This window comes from Piliocolobus tephrosceles, chromosome 11 (assembly GCF_002776525.5).
Source record: "Piliocolobus tephrosceles isolate RC106 chromosome 11, ASM277652v3, whole genome shotgun sequence".
Lineage (NCBI taxonomy): Eukaryota > Metazoa > Chordata > Mammalia > Primates > Cercopithecidae > Piliocolobus > Piliocolobus tephrosceles.
This window is the reverse complement of record NC_045444.1, coordinates 87,641,456-87,659,265: the sequence shown is the minus strand read 5'-3', so window position 1 is coordinate 87,659,265 and position 17,810 is coordinate 87,641,456. Positions and strand designations below refer to the sequence as shown.

General features: G+C 44.9%; 2 protein-coding genes across 3 annotated transcripts in view; both read left to right on the top strand.

Annotated features, from left to right (window-relative positions):
- TRAK2 (trafficking kinesin protein 2) overlaps nt 1–3,509 on the top strand; it is an 88,927-nt gene extending 85,418 nt beyond the window's left edge. Inside the window, exons 17-18 of one of the 2 annotated variants that reach the window (XM_023218968.3) lie at nt 386–478; nt 3,304–3,509. In XM_023218968.3, the coding sequence (XP_023074736.1) occupies nt 386–478; nt 3,304–3,338 (128 nt within the window). In that variant the 3' untranslated portion in view covers nt 3,339–3,509. The remainder of the gene's footprint in view (nt 1–385; nt 479–3,303) is intronic. The other variant, XM_023218969.3, reaches the window with a different exon arrangement.
- FLACC1 (flagellum associated containing coiled-coil domains 1) overlaps nt 3,465–17,810 on the top strand; it is a 59,175-nt gene continuing 44,829 nt past the window's right edge. The window contains exons 1-8 of the mRNA XM_026454565.2: nt 3,465–3,494; nt 5,700–5,748; nt 9,802–9,899; nt 11,282–11,441; nt 11,947–12,018; nt 14,453–14,501; nt 14,612–14,656; nt 15,935–16,068. Of these exons, the coding sequence (XP_026310350.1) occupies nt 11,329–11,441; nt 11,947–12,018; nt 14,453–14,501; nt 14,612–14,656; nt 15,935–16,068 (413 nt within the window). The 5' untranslated portion in view covers nt 3,465–3,494; nt 5,700–5,748; nt 9,802–9,899; nt 11,282–11,328. The remainder of the gene's footprint in view (nt 3,495–5,699; nt 5,749–9,801; nt 9,900–11,281; nt 11,442–11,946; nt 12,019–14,452; nt 14,502–14,611; nt 14,657–15,934; nt 16,069–17,810) is intronic.

Below are 17,810 nucleotides of genomic sequence, written 5' to 3'. Positions count from 1 at the left end.
CAATCTCAGGGGAGCTGGCTGGGTCACCCTGCAGTGACATATGCAGACTAGTTCCAGGTCACTAAGCTAGCCCTGGCTACAAGTCTCATCACACAGGAGAAACTGCAGCTATAGCAGTTCTCCCACCTCAGGCCTGTAAAGGGGGAAAGCACAATCCCAGCACCTACTAAGGCTCTTTGCACAGTTCTGGCTATGGAGACCCCTACCCTAAGCCAGAGCAGGTGCTCCAATTGCTGACCCAAGACAAAAATGCCTGCGTGGCCACACTGCTAGGTCACCAGAGAATGACTGACTTTGTCCACACCTGGATTAAAAATAGCACCCTGCTTTCAGTCCCGAGTCTGGGAAAATGTTTGCAGCTTTTCTCTGTGTCTTTTCCTCACAGTGTTTCCAAGCTGCTTCCCCAAGTTAGCTCCAGCGCTTGTGAGAAACAAAGTGCTCTCCCTCAGTCTGGGTTGCTTGGATCCCAGGTGGAAAGGTGAGTCATAGAGGGAGGCTCTCTGCCTCTCCCATGTACTGGGGCTTCACTCATTTTTATCAGCTGCATGCCATCACTGGGGCTGTTTGTCCACATTCTCCTCCCTGGCATCTGAGGTGTCCTTCACAATTCTAGTGGATTCCCATTTTCCTTTTTGGATAAAAACCCACAGAGATGATCTTTACACACTATCTTGCTATTTCCAAGGGGCCAAAGCACACTAAAAGACTCTAATCTGCCATCTTGGAAATAAAACAGAAACTTTTTGTTTTTTAAACTCAGTGTCCATTTAGAATTGTGACCATCTTGTGAGAAATGAAGTTTGAGACTCTACTTTGATATGAAATTTAGTGCTATCATCTTTAATTATGTTTTCTTTCACAAATGACGACTAGTGGATGTGTTTAAGTCCAAAAACCTTCTGATGAGGGTTAAGATTTGGGGCTTTGAGTATCCTGTTGACTTCCATTGCTAGTTTCACTATGTTAAATTTGAGTTACGCTAATAGTAAGTTTTATTTTTCTGTTTTTCATTAGTTTTTATGAGTTAAGGACCAAAATGCCACAAAATTTTCAAATGAGCAAATGTTACTGTGCAAATTCGGAAAAGATGCCAAAATACAACTGTTGGCTGGCAGGTCATGTTGCCAGCAATAGCATGAAGTATTTTGTTCCTTAGTTTAAGAAGTTATGAAGAAAGCACCCCTAAGGTGTTATGAGATGATGAAAAATACAGAAAACCCAAATATATAAAAATCAAAGTATTGTTTCACAAAATTGATTGTCTTGCCTTCTCAGCAAAATCACTTCAGTTATTCAAAAGCAAGATTTTTACATCACATTCAAACATTATCATGGGCCAGAAAATGCTGTGGAGTATTTTAATTTCATATAATTCACTACCACTTCTATGGCTGTTTTTACCGCCTCTGAAACAATCTCTAGATCTATCCAGTAATACGAAGAGTTGGTATCACGCTTCATGTTCTATCTAGATCTACATATATATAAATTTAAGGGTAGTCAGGATTCATATTGCACAATGTTCTTCAGCCACCTTATGTAGCTCTTGCAAATACCATTCCCGTATACGAATACCTGTGGAATTACAAATTAAGGCATTAAAAGGAGTAAAAAATGGGTGCTCGGCACCACTGGAGAATATATTTCATTATGCACAAATCTTGCATTCATGCTATCTGAGAGGTTTTGACAAGTTACCTTTCCTCTTACCTTACTGCTGCTGCCCCAGTCTTTCCTGCACTCCAAAGCAGTGTCTGTGTCTGATCTCAGCAGCAGCATGATCCACAAACCTTTATAGCATTTGGGCACAGTCCTCTTTTGTTTTGAAGATAAACGGTAAAAGATGTGGTGAAGCATTCCCTGAGACCTGAATGTGGTTAATGATGAGAGTGAGTCTTTAGGGTTATGGTTCCTGCTGTTTCAGAGCTGAGCTCCAGATCAAGGGCCCACGTGTTTTGCTTTTTTTTGTTGTGGTTGTTTTCTTCTTCTTTATCATCTGAGAGGGAGTCTCGCTCCGTCATCGAGGCTTGAATGCAGTGGCATGATCTTGGCTCACTGCAACCTCTGCCTCCTGAGTCCGAGCAATTCTTCCACCTCAACCTCCCGAGTAGCTGGCACTACAGGCACACGCCACCACACCCAGCTATTTTTTGTATTTTCAGTACAGACAGGGTTTCACCATGTTGGCCAGGTTGTTCTTCAACTCCTGACCTCAGTTGATCCACCCACCTGGGCCTCTCAAAGTGCTGGAATTACAGGTGTGAGCCACTGCACCCAGCCCAGGCCCACGTGTTCTTGAACAAATGTAGGTTTCTGTGTGTGCCTGTCCTATGCAGAGTCCTCTAAAGCCCAGGGCTCAGAACAGTGGCCCCTCTTTCTAGGTGCAAGGGTAGCACTGCAGGCTTTCACAGGATTCCTGTGGCTACCTGGTTGGGGCTGTTCAGGATGATCCATGGGAGTTAGCATAGCACCACTCTAAAGTCAGATGTTGAAAGACAAGGATCAAAGAGAGTTGAGCAAGTGAGCAAGTTGGAGATAATTACAAGCTTCTTAAGAGAACACTGTCTTTTCCACACTGGGAGTATTCTCATAGAGCCACACACAGCACTCCACAGATGGAAAGCCTCCGAATGCTCCCAGCTGACCATATTTGCCACTTCATGAACACTGCAACATCACACAAGATGTCTATTTCCCCAAGCCCTGTGCAGACCAGTTTTGATAATATAACTGTCTGAATTAAGTTGCAGTTTCTCTCATTCATTTATTCAACTTATACTTTGTTTTACTATTGGTATTCTGGCCTCCTCCACCTCTTTTCCAAATAGTAAGACATTTTGCTTTAGGAGACGATACTGAGAATGCCAGTGCTTTGCCAATTTCATCAAAGAGAAGAGCACTTAACCCTTAACCCCTAAACGCCTTCATTTCCTTCTGCTCTGCTGTTTTGGACTTGGCAAAGCTTTACTCATGTCCAAAAAGATGAAAGGGGAGTGGGGAGACCCAAAGCAGTAGTAATTAGTGCTGAGCCTTCACCAAGTCGAGTGGCTGGGGTTTTCCTTCAGCACTTGCTTCCTTTGTATCTCTGTTTTTAGCCACGCTTCAGTCAAGACCCAAATCCTGCTGCTTTTTTTTTTAATCATAAGAAAGGATTTAAATATAAAATTTTATACACTAAACACGCTCAAAGTGAATATTCAATCTCTGGATGGAGACAGATTGTCTAGATAACTATTAGAGTCTGTCAACTGTTCTCTAAGTTCTTTCCCTCCTTTTAATCTTTGAAAGTCTCTCTTCCTCTAGCCTGTTCCTGGTACTCAGAGTTGAAGCAGCCATAGTGCAACCAAGAGGCTTCCCTCCATCAACACACTGAGGCTGCCATAACAGAGAGATGGAAAGAGCCCAGTTCTCCAAGGACATTGCTGAATCTTTGCACCAACTCTGATAGCACTACTTCCAGACTGTATTTCATGAGGTTAATAAATCTCTTTGATGTAAGTCACTTGCAATCAAGGCAACAGGTCTGTGCATTTTAACTACACATGGCCCATACTTTGAAAAATCCTGTCGTAAATACTGGTGTCCTCGGAGCTCTGTTCTAGAACCTCTTCTCTCCTTACACAATACTCTATATATATGTGATCTCACTCACTTCCTTGGCTTGGAATATTATCCACTCTGAAGACCCCTAAATCTGCTTCTAGGCCAGAATCTTCTGAACTTCTAAAATATATAAGAAACTTTAACAGACGTCACCACTTGTCTATTAGTCTCCCTGCACCTTAACATATCCAAAACTGAACTAATAATCTGCTCCCCAGAACCCGTTTATCCCCCAGACTTTCCTGTCTCAATAAATGGCACCACGGTCAACTCAGTTGCTCGAGCTAGAGAGCCAGGAATCATCATCACCTTCTCCTTTTCCCTCACCCCAGCATCCAGTCAATCACCAAGTCCTCGGTCAGGGCCATCGTTAGGTCCCATGAGGACTACTGCCACAGACTTACCTGGTTTCCCAGGTCCTTCCAATTGCTTCCCTATATTGCAGTCAGAATGATCTTTCTGATATGTAGATCTAGTCAGATCTCTTCTCTGTTTAACACTGCTACCTGACTCACTGGACTAGAAGATAACTCCTGCTATGAACTCCCACTGCTTCTGGCGAGTCTCTTAGTATGAGTCATTGTGGCTGCATGGTGGCTTACTCCTGTAATCCCAGCACTTTGGGAGGCTGAAGCAGGAGGATCGCTTGAGTTCAGGAGTACCAGACCAGCCTGGGTGACATAGCAAGGCCTCATGTATACTAAAAGTCAAAAAAATTAGCTGGGCATGGTGCTGCACACCTATAGTCCCATCTACTCGGGAGTCTGAGGCAGAAGGATCGCTTGAGTCCAGGAAGTTGAGGCTGCAGTGAGCTATGATCATGCCACTGCACTGCAGCCTGGGTAACAGAGTGAGACACTGTCTCAAAGGAAAAAAAAATTAATTATGCTTTTATTGAGCTTTTTTATTGTCTGTTTTCTCACTGATCTCTAAATTGTATTGAGTATAGGAACTGAAGTATATCCCCACACCTAGCAACAGTGCCTGGCACACGGTAGACAACAAATGTGACATTGAGTGAACAGATTAATTTAGAAGAACATTTTGTAAGCTGGGGGTTGTGACCCACCAGGACCATGAACTCAGTCTAGTGGATTATAATCAGCTTTAATTTAAAGAAGAAAAAGAAATAGACAAGAATAGCAAATAATAAGAGTATTATTTCATGAAATTTTTTATTATGAAATTTGTAAAATATATTTCTTATAATGAGTGGCAGTAAAACTAAAATGAAAGCCACTGGGTTATAATAAGCAAGTACTTTTTTCTATAGTAAGAAAAAGCAGCTTTATTAAAAAAAAAAATCTGAAAACCTTGTGACTGAAAAAGACTCCTGCCTTGGGGGATTTTTACTTTCACAGATTTCAAAGCCTTAAACTCAAGGGAAAAAAAGTGTCTAGAGTTTTAGGTTTCTGTGAGTAGATGACAAAGGAATTAAAAATCCATCACAGATCCTGCCTGGTAACTATTGCCACAGACCAATGAAGCCTAAAAGTGCTGTTGAATTCTATTTCCTCTGAAGATATATCTTAAGCTTTTTTGTCCCATGGCTGATGACGAAAGTGGAAATCCAGTGTTAAAAGTATGAACTCTTTGCTGTTGAGGGTGGTCACTGATTTAGGTATTGGAGAATTTAATTGGCTGTTTCCCCCAACCTTCTCTCTTGAAGAAAAGAGCCCTGAGCCAATGAGGAGCTATTGTTCTGTGTCCATAGCAACAAAATAAACAAACTTTGGCCTGCCATCTCCCAAGGGCAAACCTCACAACTCAGGCCCAAGTCATGGGAATCTGAATGGAGGGGTGACCTTCTCCTCTAGTTTAATTTCATTGCAATACTGAGAAACGTGAACTGTTTTGTCTTTAGAAGGGAAATTCATGTTTGTGCCAGGCCAGCCTTTGTAAAAGCCTTTGATTGGATTCACTAGAAGTCTGTCTTCCCACACTACATATACTGTGAATTTTCTGCTTCGGCATTTCAACCAGTTGGAATGGCCACTAAAGTCTTGAGTTCTGGAACCTCTGGATTTGATCTAAAGTAAACTCTGATTCTGTGTTGATGGGGAACCATTTCTCTCTAACATTGTGATTTCTTTAAGATGCTTGACTCGGGCCACATGAGAATAACCAATCTTTGGGCAGTCCAAGGTAAGCTCTTTGGAAAAGATGTTTTATATTATTTTTTCTACTGATTATTAATACTAACCAGTAACTTCTCTGAAGCCTCTGCCGGCTCACTGGTGACTATTGTTAGGGCGAGCCTCAGGTAAAATCATCAGGGAGAAGTGCAAGAAAGGAAAAAAAGAGGGAGAAAGAATCCTTACACACACTCACACACCCCTTGATGATTAGAGCTATATGATGTCAAGCCACTGTAAACGCAGATCTATCCGTGATGACGTGGAAATATCTACTAGATATCCTGTTACATAAAAAGAACAAGATACAACATTGTGTGCAAAGTATGCTCTCATTTATGCAAATCATTTTTAAAAAATCTATTATGCTTCTCTACAGGTTAAGTTCTATATGCAAGACATTTAAGGTTATATGCATTTCTGGAAGGATGCCCCCAAAATCTGTTAGAAGTGGTTCCCACTTAAGAAGCTATGAGAAGTCAAGGACTGATTTTAGCTACTGAAATATTAAAATACTGCCATATAGGCCGGGCACGGTGGCTCACACCTGTAATCCCAGCACTTTGGGAGGCCGAGGTGGGTGGATCACCTGAAGTCAGGAGTTTGAGACCAGCCTGGCCAATATGGTGAAACCCCATCTTTACAAAAATACAAAAATTAGCCAAGCATGGTGGCGGGTGCCTGTAATCCCAGCTACTGGGGAAGCTGAGGCAGGAGAATCGCTTGAACCTCGGAGGTAGAGGTTGCAGTGAGCCAAGAACATGCCATTGCACTCTAGCCTAGGCAACAAGAGCAAAACTCCGTCTCAAAATAATAATAACAATAAATAAAATACTGCCATATTGATTGGTAGATGACCATTGTCCAAGCCCCTTGCATGTCCTCCTTGCTACCTTGGTTGTCCCAACTCCTCCCCTGGCACCCCCAGACCACCTTATGATTGAGCAGCTAAGGAGTTAATGCATGGCACGGAGGTGGGAGTGAGATCCCCCAGGACCCTGTTCCAACCCTGGTTGATTATTCAATAGCCTTGTCGTACTGGTTGTTAAATATTTTGAGTATCACTCCTATGGGTGTTCAAAGAGAAAGGCCTTTATTTTTATTTTATTTATTTATTTTTTTAGAGACGGGGTCTTGTGCTGTCACCCAGGCTGAAACGCAGTGGTGTGATAATAGCTCACTGTAACCTCAAACTCCTGGCCTTAAGTGATCCTCCCACGCCACCCGCCAGGTAGCTGGGACTACAGGCACACTCCACCACACTAAGCTATTTTTAAAATTTTTTGTAGATACAGAGTCTCAATATGTTGCCCAGGCTGGTCTCAAGCTCCTAACCTCAAGCAGCTCTCGCACCTCAGTCTCCCAAAGTGCTGGGATTGCAGACGTGTGCCACCACACCTGTGAGGCCATTTTTTTTTTTTTTTTTCTTAAGAGCAAAGAATAGATACCAAGACATCGTTTGTCATGGGGAAGAAGAAAAGGAAACAACCACACATTCATCAAAGATCATTGAAAATCTATGTAAAACTCCACTGAGTGATTGTATCACCCATACAATTTACCTCTGCTTTCTGGCTTTTGAATGCAAACGTTTAATATTATTTATAATATGGTAATGACGATTACAACATTTTGGCAGTTTCATCTGTGAATCTCTTTTCTCTTTGTTTTTGTTTTTGGTTTTATTTATTTATTTATTGAGACAGAGTCTTGTTCTGTCACCCAGGCTGGAGTGCAGTGGCAAGATCTCAGCTCACTGCAACCTCCACCTCATGGGTTCAAGCGATTCTCCTGCCTCAGCCTCCCGAGTAGCTGGGATTATAGGCATGTGCCACCACACCCGGCTAATTTTTGTGTTTTTAGTAAAGACAGGGTTTTGCCATGTTGGCTAGGCTGGTCTTGAACTCCTGGCCTCAAGTGATCCGCTTACCTCGGCCTCCCAAAGTGCTGGAATTACAGGCATGAGCCACCGCACTGTCTTTTTCCTCTTTGTTGAGCTGATTCCAACCACCGTGATGAGCTGATTACAACTATCAAGTTTACTAGTCAGGTAAGAAATATATGCATCAAATGCCCATTGTGGACAAGCCACTTCGCAAGGCTTAGTGGAGGTGTTGAGGCACAAAGAGCTCTCCATAGTGGAGTCCTGGCCTTCAAGAAGAGACAAGGCAGTTGCTAGAAGTGGGCCTGCCTTAACCTCTCACTTCCTGCCCCATGGACTCCTGCTAAATCTCCCAAGTTCAGGGTTGGCCCCTTTCCTACAGGAAGCAGATAGTAGGTTGGAAGCAGAAGCAAAGCTTCTTTTTTGCTACTGTGGCAGCCTCCTTTCAGACTCTCACCTGAATTCTAGCCCCTTGTAGCATCATCTTCCCACCTGGGCACTCAATCCCATCTGCTTCTCTGACCTCATCTCCTTGACTTGGCCCTGACAGGCCCCCAAACACAGTGGAGTGTGGACGGTTATAAATGGCGGCCCTGTCACCTACTCTTTAGGCCTTTGCTGTTCAGCCAGTCTCCTGGACTCCTTCCTAGCCCTGACATCTATTGCAGAAGATCCCCTAGTCCCAGGCCTCTGACCCAGGCAAACCCCTGCACACTCTGCCTTTATTCCAAGGCCAGGTCTCTTGCCTTGGCTCCACTGCTCACTTAGCTCTCTTTCTGCCGACTCCTCTACTGACTGCAAGCTCCCTGAGGGCAAAATCCAGCCAGCATCTAGCACAGTACTCACAGCATGAGACTCTAAATATTTGTGCTGTTAAAGGAGCAGTTATGAGTGGGTGAGTAGTCACTTCATTTTTTTGAGTTTTAGGATCTTCATATGGAAAACAGATTCAACCTTAAGGTCCTCTCTAGCTCTTAAGGTCATTAGACACCATCAGTGGATTTCTCAAGCATCAGTCATGTTGGAGAAAAAGGTTGATTTCATTTTTTCAACTGGTTCTTAAGCAAATGTATTCCAGTATAATAGTGAAAACTAATCATAGACTTAGAAATTTGAGTTAAATCTGTTATCATTTTAATGCTTCTACTGGGCTACTGATTCTTATAACATTTTTGGTGTTTGTTTTTATTACTAATGAAATATCCACTGACATGGCCGGGCACAGTGGCTCATGCCTGTAATCCCAGCACTTTGGGAGGCCGAGGCAGGAGGATCACTTGAGGCCAGGAGTTTGAGATCAGCCTGGCCAACATGGCAAAAACCAGTCTCTACTAAAAATACAAAAATTGGCCAGGCATAGTGGTGGGCACTTGTAGGAGGCTGGAGGCCTCCACCTACAGGAGGTTGAGACAGGAGAATCACTTGAACCCAGGAAGCAGAGGTTGTAGTGAGCCAAGATTGTACCACTGCACTCCACCCTGGGTGACAGAGCGAGACTCTGAAAAGAAAAAAGAAAAGAAGAAAAGAAAAGAGAAAAGAAATATCTACTGACATCATTTAAAAATCAAATAATGTTAAAAATTCATTAAGGAAAAGTCTCAATTTCTGCCCCACCCCCAGCCTGTCAGTTCTACTTCTCAGTGTGCTCCTAGAGGCAATTATTTTCAACTCCGTTATCTATTTCTTTGGAATTTTACCTCATACTTGCAAATAATTTGTCTGTGCTCCATATGTTAATTTTTCTTTCTGGTACATCAGATGAGGATTTGGCTCTTACACATCCCCATTCCGCTCATTCTTCCCGTGTAGTCACAATTCACTTTTTGGCTAAGTCAATATTAAGTATTTACATTTGATACATATGAGTGTGTGCCATACTATGATTATGTTTACTTTCTCGTTCAATATTTTTTAACTTGGAGTAATTGCATATTTTATTTTCTTAGGTTTCTATGTTTCTATTGCCAATCCCGCACCTACACACCCAAATGCTCTGGTTCTGATTGCTCTGTAACAAAGTTACCACAAATTTAGTGGCTTCAAACAACACCAATTTATTATCTTACAGTTCTGAAAGTCAAAGCCCAAAATGAGTCTCACTGAGCTAAAATCAAGAGGTCGGCAGAGCTGCAATTCCTTCCGGAGGCTCCAGGGAGGAATTTTTTTCCTTGCCTTTTCCAGCTTCTAGACGCTGCCCCAATTCCTTGGCTCCCGGAACTTTTCCTCAATCACTCCTACCTCTTCCTCCATTATCACATCTTCTCTGACTGATAATTCAGGTAAATCTCTCTCTCTCAAGACCTTTCATTTAACTACAGCTGCTTTTGCCATGTAAGGTAACATAGTCACACTTTCCAGAGATTAGGACATGCGGTGTAGGGAAAGGGACAGTATTCATCCTACCATGTGCTCCTACATATCTACCAGCTGCCTGTCAATATCATCAGGTAATCTACCAGTTCCAAGTCCTGCAGCCTCTGGGACCTCTGATGAGTGAATTGGCTCCATCTTGTTCATACTCTGTCTTTGCAGGCACATAGGCTGTAGTGAGCTATGGTGAGAGCCCTAGTTATGATGCCAAACATGTAGGGACATCCCTTGTGCAATCTTCTCTCCTCTCCCATTTTCTTACTCTTATGGAATTAAATCTCTTTTAATGCTGTACTCTAATTTTAGTTGGATTCTGGAAAAGAAACATAAGCCAGTGTGGTCCAGCCACCACTGTTTATCTGATAGTTGTCTTTCATCAAGATTCTCATAATAGGGGTTTTATTTTTATGGAGGCAGAGAAGGAGTTTCCACTCTGTAATTCAAAGAAGTGACCAGAAATGAGAAACGAGGAGATTCAGTTGCATTGTAGCTCAGGCAGCAGAACTAATTTTCCAGGAAGTTCTGTGCCGAACTTGCTGTGGGAATTTCTCTTCCCTTCAGTGAGAACTGGTGTGGCCTGCTGGAAAGGAAGGAGCTTGGGAGTCAAGGAGATTTGTGTTTGTTTCCAGCTCTGCAACTTTCTGCCACTGTGACTTCTCTGAGTCTCAGTAGCCTCATCTGTAGTATCAGCATAACAATAATTGAGCGGTTTTACCTGGCTCATAGCAAGGACTCAGTTATGGCAAATTTTATTTTATTTTATTTTATTTTTGTTTTATTTTATTTTTATCTTATTTTTTGAGAGGAAGTCTCACTGTCCACCCAGGCTGGAGTGCAGTGGCACAATCTTGGCTCACTGCAACCTCTGCCTCCCAGGTTCAAGCAATCCTCCCACCTCAGCCTCCTGAGTAGCTGGGATTATAGGTGTGTACCACCATGCCCAGCTAATTTTTGTATTATTCGTAGAGATGGGGTTTCACCATGTTGGCCAGGCTGGTCTCAAACTCCTGACCTCAAGTGATCCATCCACCTCGGCCCCCCAAAGTGCTGGGATTACAGGCATGAGCCACCATACCTGGCCAGTTATGGCAAAGTTTAAATTGCTTTCAAGTCAAGTCTACTGAGTAGAAAGGGATGAGCTGTTAACCTGTAGCCAAGACCCTGCACCAGATCAACAGCTTCTGGAATCTACCATTGTTCTTTGGGTCCTCCCTGGGTTCTTCCCAATTTGTCTGTATTTTCGCTTTGATTTTAAATGGTTTAACTTTCTGCTGTTGTTTTTCGATTTCAGCAAGAGCCTCCTGATCTAGCAGCCAAGACTGCCCCTGACCTTTGACCATGTACCCCAACCCTCTCATCTATTGCACCTGCTGGGACCCCTGGAACTTGGGACCACGGAAGCTAATCAAGACCCCTCAACTACCACACAAGAACTCCACAGGGAGGTCCAAGTAAGAATTATCTGGGTTGGGGTAGGCACAGGGACCTTGGGATCCATTTGTAGCCTCATTTCTTTCACAAGATTTCTAAAACAGCAAGTGTGGCAGCAAAATCCCAGGTGGGCCAGAAAGCCTTGCTTTCTCCAGCTTCCCTGCCAGCTGGTTGGCTGCACCCTCATCTTGCCAGCCCTGCCTGGGGTTTGTGCCATTTTAAATGAGGAAGTCTCAGTGTTGGTGCAGAGGCAAAGTGCGGCTTCCAACCAAAGGGCCTTGATGGCAGCTGCCCCCTCCATGTGGGATAAAGAGCTTTGGGAACTGGGGAACAAACTCTTCCTGGGACAGTGAACAAGGAGGGCCTTGGGCCTGAGTTTTAAAGGCCTCAGATTTTAAAGATTCCAGCTGTCAGATCGTGCATTCCAATTTTGGGTCACTATAGGGATGTACTTAATCTGGGAGTGTTAAAAAGGGTTTCCGAATTTCCAACTTTTTTGTTTTAATTATTGTTTTTCACTTTCAGGCTAACTCCTCTTCTACCAGCTCCAAAAAATCACAATTACCTCCAACCACCAAAACCTGTTGTTTCCCCAAAGTAAGTATTGTTTTTTTGTTCTGTTTTGTTTTGTTTTGTTTTGTTTTCTGTTTTTGAGATGGAGTCTCACTCTGTTGCCCAGGCTGGAGTGCAGTGGCGCAACCCCGGTGACTCACTGCAACCTCCACTTCCCAGTCTCAAGAGATTCTCCTGCCTCAGCGTCTTGAGTAGCTGGGACTACAGGTGTGCGGGTCACCATGCCCAGCTACTTTTTTGTATTTTAATAGAGATGGGGTTTCACCACACTGCCTAGGGTGGTCTTGAACTCCTGAACTCAAGCGATCCACCCGCCTCGGCCTCCCAAAGTATTGGGATTACAGGCGTGAGCCACTGCTCCCAGCAGTTTGTTTGTTTGAGATGGAGTCTTGCTCTGTCACCCAGGCTGGACCACAGTGGTGCCATCTTGGCTCACTCCAACTTCCACCTCCCTGGTTCAAACGATTCTCCTGCCTTAGCCTCCTGAGTAGCTGGGATTACAGGCACCCATCACCATGCCCAGGTAGTTTTTGTATTTGTGGTAACGATGGCGTTTCACTGTGTTGGCCAGGCTGGTCTTGAACTCCTGACCTTAAGTGATCAGCCCTCCTCGACCTTCAAATTGCTGAGATTACAGTCGTGAGCCACTGCTCCTGGTCTTAAGTATTTGTATATCCGCGAGGCAGAAATGGTTTAAGGCATGTGAATAAAATAATCTCCCTCCCACCTGGCCTGACTTGAATTAATTGATGCCAGGGATGTTAGAGAATTGCCAGAATCCACCTTGATTTCTCGCAAACCTCAGATCCTACATGTAGATTTTGGGGTCCTCTGCATCCACAGCTTCCAAAGTCATTGCATCATTTGATTCAAAGTCACTGTATCAACTGCTCTCCACAGGGGTGCCCTCAATAGCTCTTTTCTACCCTAGAGCCCCCAAAGCTTGATGCGCCCTGTTGTCACAGAGCCTTGACCCTCCCATGCATTTAGGGTGGTGACCCACTCTTCAGCTGATTACTTTCCTGTGTCTAAGATTTTCTGTGGGTTGCATCTTGGTTTTAATCACAAATTAAAATTTTTACTCACATTTTACAAGCTTAGAAATGTATCTTAGTTTTAGGTCTTTGTATGAATCTTTGTATTCCATTAAGTTTATTGGAAAATATTTATGGAACACCTATTATTTATTAGGCACTGTTTCAGGTGCTGGGAAAACAGCCAGAAACACTGTAAAGTCTCCACTCTCCTGGCACTTATCTTCTAGTGAGGAAGGGAGGGGAAGAGGACCATAAACTAGTTATTACATCTGAGGTTGGCAAGTGCTACACAGAAAAACAATGCGGGCAAAGTGGGAGGGGCTGTGAGGGTGGGGATACTGTATGTAGGGAGGTCGGGCGAGTCCCTGTGTAAAGGGGACAGAAGGAGCCTTGATGATGCCTGGGGCAAGCACTCTTGGCAGAGGGACCAGCAAGTCCAAAGGTCCTGGGGTGGGAACTTGCTTGGCATGTCTGACCTCTTCCAGGAAGGCAGAGGCCAGTGTGGCATGAGCGGAGCAAGTGAGCAGGGAGTGGTGGGAGATAAGCTCAAAGAAGATAATGAGGTGATGGGTGTGGCGGGCAGGACAGTGACCCCTCCCAAGGACGTCTACACCCTAACACCCGGAGACTGCAAATATGTTGTTACTTGCCAAAGAGGAATTAAGGCTGCAGATGGCATTAAGGTTGCTAATCAGCTGATCTTGAATTGGAGAGATTATCCTGGATTATCCCAGACCCCATGTAATCACAAAGGTCCTTCTTTGTACGTGAAAGAGGAGGTCAGAGTGTCAGAGTCAGAGAAGGAGCTGTGACAACAGAAGCAGAGGTCAGAGCGACGCAATTGCTGCTGGCTTTGGAGATGGAGGGAAAGGTCACTGTGAACATATACACATATATGGTATTCATTTTTTATATAGTATATATAAAGACTTGAATGAAAAACAAGTTTAACTTCAATGTTTGTTTCTTAATGGGATTCATTTCATTATCTGGAACATTTGTTTGTATAGAATGTTTCATTCTCCAATAAAGAGAGTTCCACACAGTTCCCTGAACTGAGTGTGTGTGTGCCTGTGTGTGTGTAAGAGGGTGGCGGGAGGTGTCACCTGACTCACAGAGCCTGGACTCAGGGAGAATATGTAAGGGTCCCTCTAGCTGGTGCATGCTCCTCCAAAACAGGAGTTGCCCCAACATCATAGAACAACTCTTTTGCCTCCTTGGGCAGGACCTTTTCGTGAGCGCTCCCACTTTGGGCCCTCAGGAGCCCGGCTTCAGTGAGTTCCCCAGCTATCCTAGGGATCCCCTAAGAAGGTCAGGTCAGAGAGCAGAAGTCAGGTGGTGGTGGCCTCAGGGTTCAGCTCCTAAGCTTTGAACTTCTCTTTGCTGTCTTGTTGCTTTCTGAGCGTGTCTTTCTCTTGCAGAAAGAAAATCCATGCAGCAAGGCAAGAAAAGAGCAATAAATCATTTTATGTGAGTAAAGGCAGGAAGAGGGCGGTGGGACTAAAATTTATTGAGTGCCTACCATGTGCGAGCATGCGCCTTTTACATTTTTATACTTACCTTGTTGAATCTTCACAAAGATCCTGGGAGGAGGTGCTGTTATTATTGCATATTGTGCATGGCAGGTAAGTGGAAGAACCACGACTTGAACTCAGCTCAGCCAGATTCCAGAGTGGGCATTTAATTGCCACTCTCTCCTGCTTGCACAAGGCAAACAGAGTGTCCCAGGGAAACCGGACATGACAGCTAGTCCAGGCCGGTGAACAGCTCATGCCCAGATGCAGGAAGCCCTCTGCTGACCTTGGGAAGTCACGAATGCTGGGGAGAGGCAGCCGGGACCCCTCAGGGGATCAGGGGCGGGAGGGCACTGGAGAAGGTGATGGGAACCAAACTCGAAGGATCTAGGTGCCTGCCTGGGAATGTGGGCCTGACCCTTCTGGTGTCTGGGAGCCTTTACTGGTCTGACACAGGCACAGGACCAAGTAAGAGTTACATTTCAGAAGCAGCAGTCTCTGGAGGGATATAAATGATACATTTTTTTACTGTTTTCTGTGTTTATCTAGTTGTTTTTTTGTTTTTTTTTTTTTAAATACCATGCAGTCCTTTAACAGTTAGGGAAAAAATATACAAGCAAAAATATAATTGCCCTCTAGGTGGAGAGGAGGATGAACTGTTGGGGAGCAAGAGTGAAGGCAGAGAGGCCAGAGCCCAAGAGAAAGATGGTGGTGGCCTGGGGCTGTCAGGCAGGGGTGTGGAGAGAGGAGGGTGATTCAGAGAGACATGAAGGAGGTGACAACAGCAGGGCTCAAGGGGCTGCAGCGTGTGCTGTGCAGCTCTCAGAGCCCCAGGCCAGCGGAGGCCCTGCCCAGGTTTCTGACTTGGCATCTAATGGGAGAAGGAGGAGGAAATGACATTTTGTTTGCAACCGTCCTAGTCATTTTCTCATATGTTGTTTTGTTTTTCCCTCACAAAAACCATTTGAGAAGGAGTTATTAACCCCACTTTCTGATGAGAAAACTGAGGCACAGAGATGCTGGATGGCTATTGTCTGGTGGCAGAGCCAAGATTTACTCAGGCCTCTGTGATTCCAAAACCTGAGCAGTTGCCGCATGCCCACCTCCGGCCACAAGGGGTGAACACAAGTGGGGGGGGCAGGGGCATCAATGGCTTGGTGTGGCACAGAGCTTGAGAGGCCCCTAGGGACACCCAGGAGCCTACTAAGCATCAGGTTTGAGTCTCAGAGATGTGAGGATGAGCTACAGTGGGTGAAGGGCCCAGAAGGGCTTGGGCTCTGGAGTCCCAGGTCCCTGTTTTTAAGATGTGAGTGAGGCAATAGGAGAAGATTTGGAGAAATCTCAGCACTCCAAGTCTGCCATTTTATCCTACTTTCCCTTGATGCCTAGGAAGTGATCAGCGTGTCACCTGGCTATCAACTTGTTCGGAATCGGGAACAGATTTCTGTCACCTTAGGGGATGAGATGTTTGATGGGAAAAAGCGGTGGGAATCGGAGATCCCGAACAAAGGCAGATTTTCCAGGTAATGCTGTTGAACCAACATTCAGCTGCTTGGGGCTACTCCCACCGGCTCAGCCTGGCCTCAGGGATAAGCCAAAGCCACTATGCCCACAGCCAGGCCACTGGTGCCTGCTCTGGAGGGGCCGCAAGGGCACCCCCCTCCTCACCCCTGCTTCCTGATGATGCATCTCTCCACATCTGCCTCTCTTTCCTCTGATCCCATCCGTGAGCAGATCCAAGGGGCAGGATGAAGATTGATTGGGAGTTATGTGATTGATCCCAAAGGACAGCAATTCTTCCTGGGGTAAGGAATAGATAGAAGAGCCACAGATTAGTCTGAATTTGGGGCATGCAAATTAAGTAAAGTGAGGGTTTCTGGGAGGCTGGAGTGCACATTTTTTTTGTTGTTTTTTTGTTTTTTTGGTTTTTTTTGAGACAGAGTCTCTCTCTGTCACCCAGGCTGGAGTTTAGTGGCACGATCTTGGCTCACTGCAACCTCTGCCTCCCAGGTTTAAGCAATTCTCATGCCTTAGCCTCTCGAGTAGCTAGGATTACAGGCTTGCACCACCACACCCAGCTAATTTTTATAGTTTTAGTAGAGATGGGATTTCACCATGTTAGCCAGGCTGGTCTGTAACTCCTGACCTCAGGTAGTAATCCTCCGGCCTCAGCCTCCCAAAGTGCTGGGATTATAGGCGTGAGCCACTGCGCCCGGCCTCTTTTTTTTTACGTCCAAAAATACTGTTCAGCTCATGCCCCTGGGAGATGAAGTGTGGAAGGTTCTGGCCTGACTTCATCCCGTTAGCGCAGCCGTCCTGTCTTTAGGCCCCACCTACTCTCTGTCCTCCAATGCCATATCGAGTATATCTCCATGTCTTTCTTTTTTCATTAACAGATGCAGATTCATCTCTACATCTTTTCATTCTACCCTTTAATCTCTTATTCATATCTTCTGCTTCCCCGATATCCTGCCTGTGTTCAGGCATCTTACTTCTTAACTGCACTACTGAATGGCTCTCCAAGTGCCTCTTCCCTCAGGCTTATTTTGCTGTAAGAATTATTTTTTCAACACACAAGTCTAAAAGACCAACAATAGAAAACACACACACACACACACACACACACAATCATCTACCTATCTGCTAGCGTACTGGCAGAATTCAACCAAACCGTTAGCAGTGGTTACGTCTGGGAAGGGATTCAGATTGAGGGTAAGTCTGAAGGACCCTCAAGTCGAATGAGGCCATGCCATGGAGTCTCTCTGATCTGACCTGGCCCAGAGGGGCTGGACCCAAGTTCTTGTCTTCCCACCCAGGGGCATTCAGCCTCTGCTTTCTTTTCCCTGTTTATCCATAGCCCTCTGCAGGAAGAGAATGGGGCATGCGCCTATAGTCAAGCTAGCACGACAGCCCACCTCTTGGCCTCACAGGGAAGTTGTCACCAGTTGTGCACAATAAAACATGATAACGTGTGCTTGTTGTATTCACTGGTAAAGCTGTGAGTGGTGTTTATAGTGAAGATCATGTTCAAAAGATAGGGGCTCCCTATTATTCAACTTTCTCATGCCTTTTCTTTCTCATACCCTGGAACTGTCTCCTCCTGTATCCCCTCTCTTGTTTTGTCAGCCCACATTCTCTCTGTGCTCAGTTAGACATGGGAGGTGGTTGACCAAAGAGGTCAAAGCATCTTGCATTGAGGACTTCCTCTCAGCTCCACTGCACATGGCACCACCTGCTGCCTCGTCACTGTAGCCCAACCAGGCAG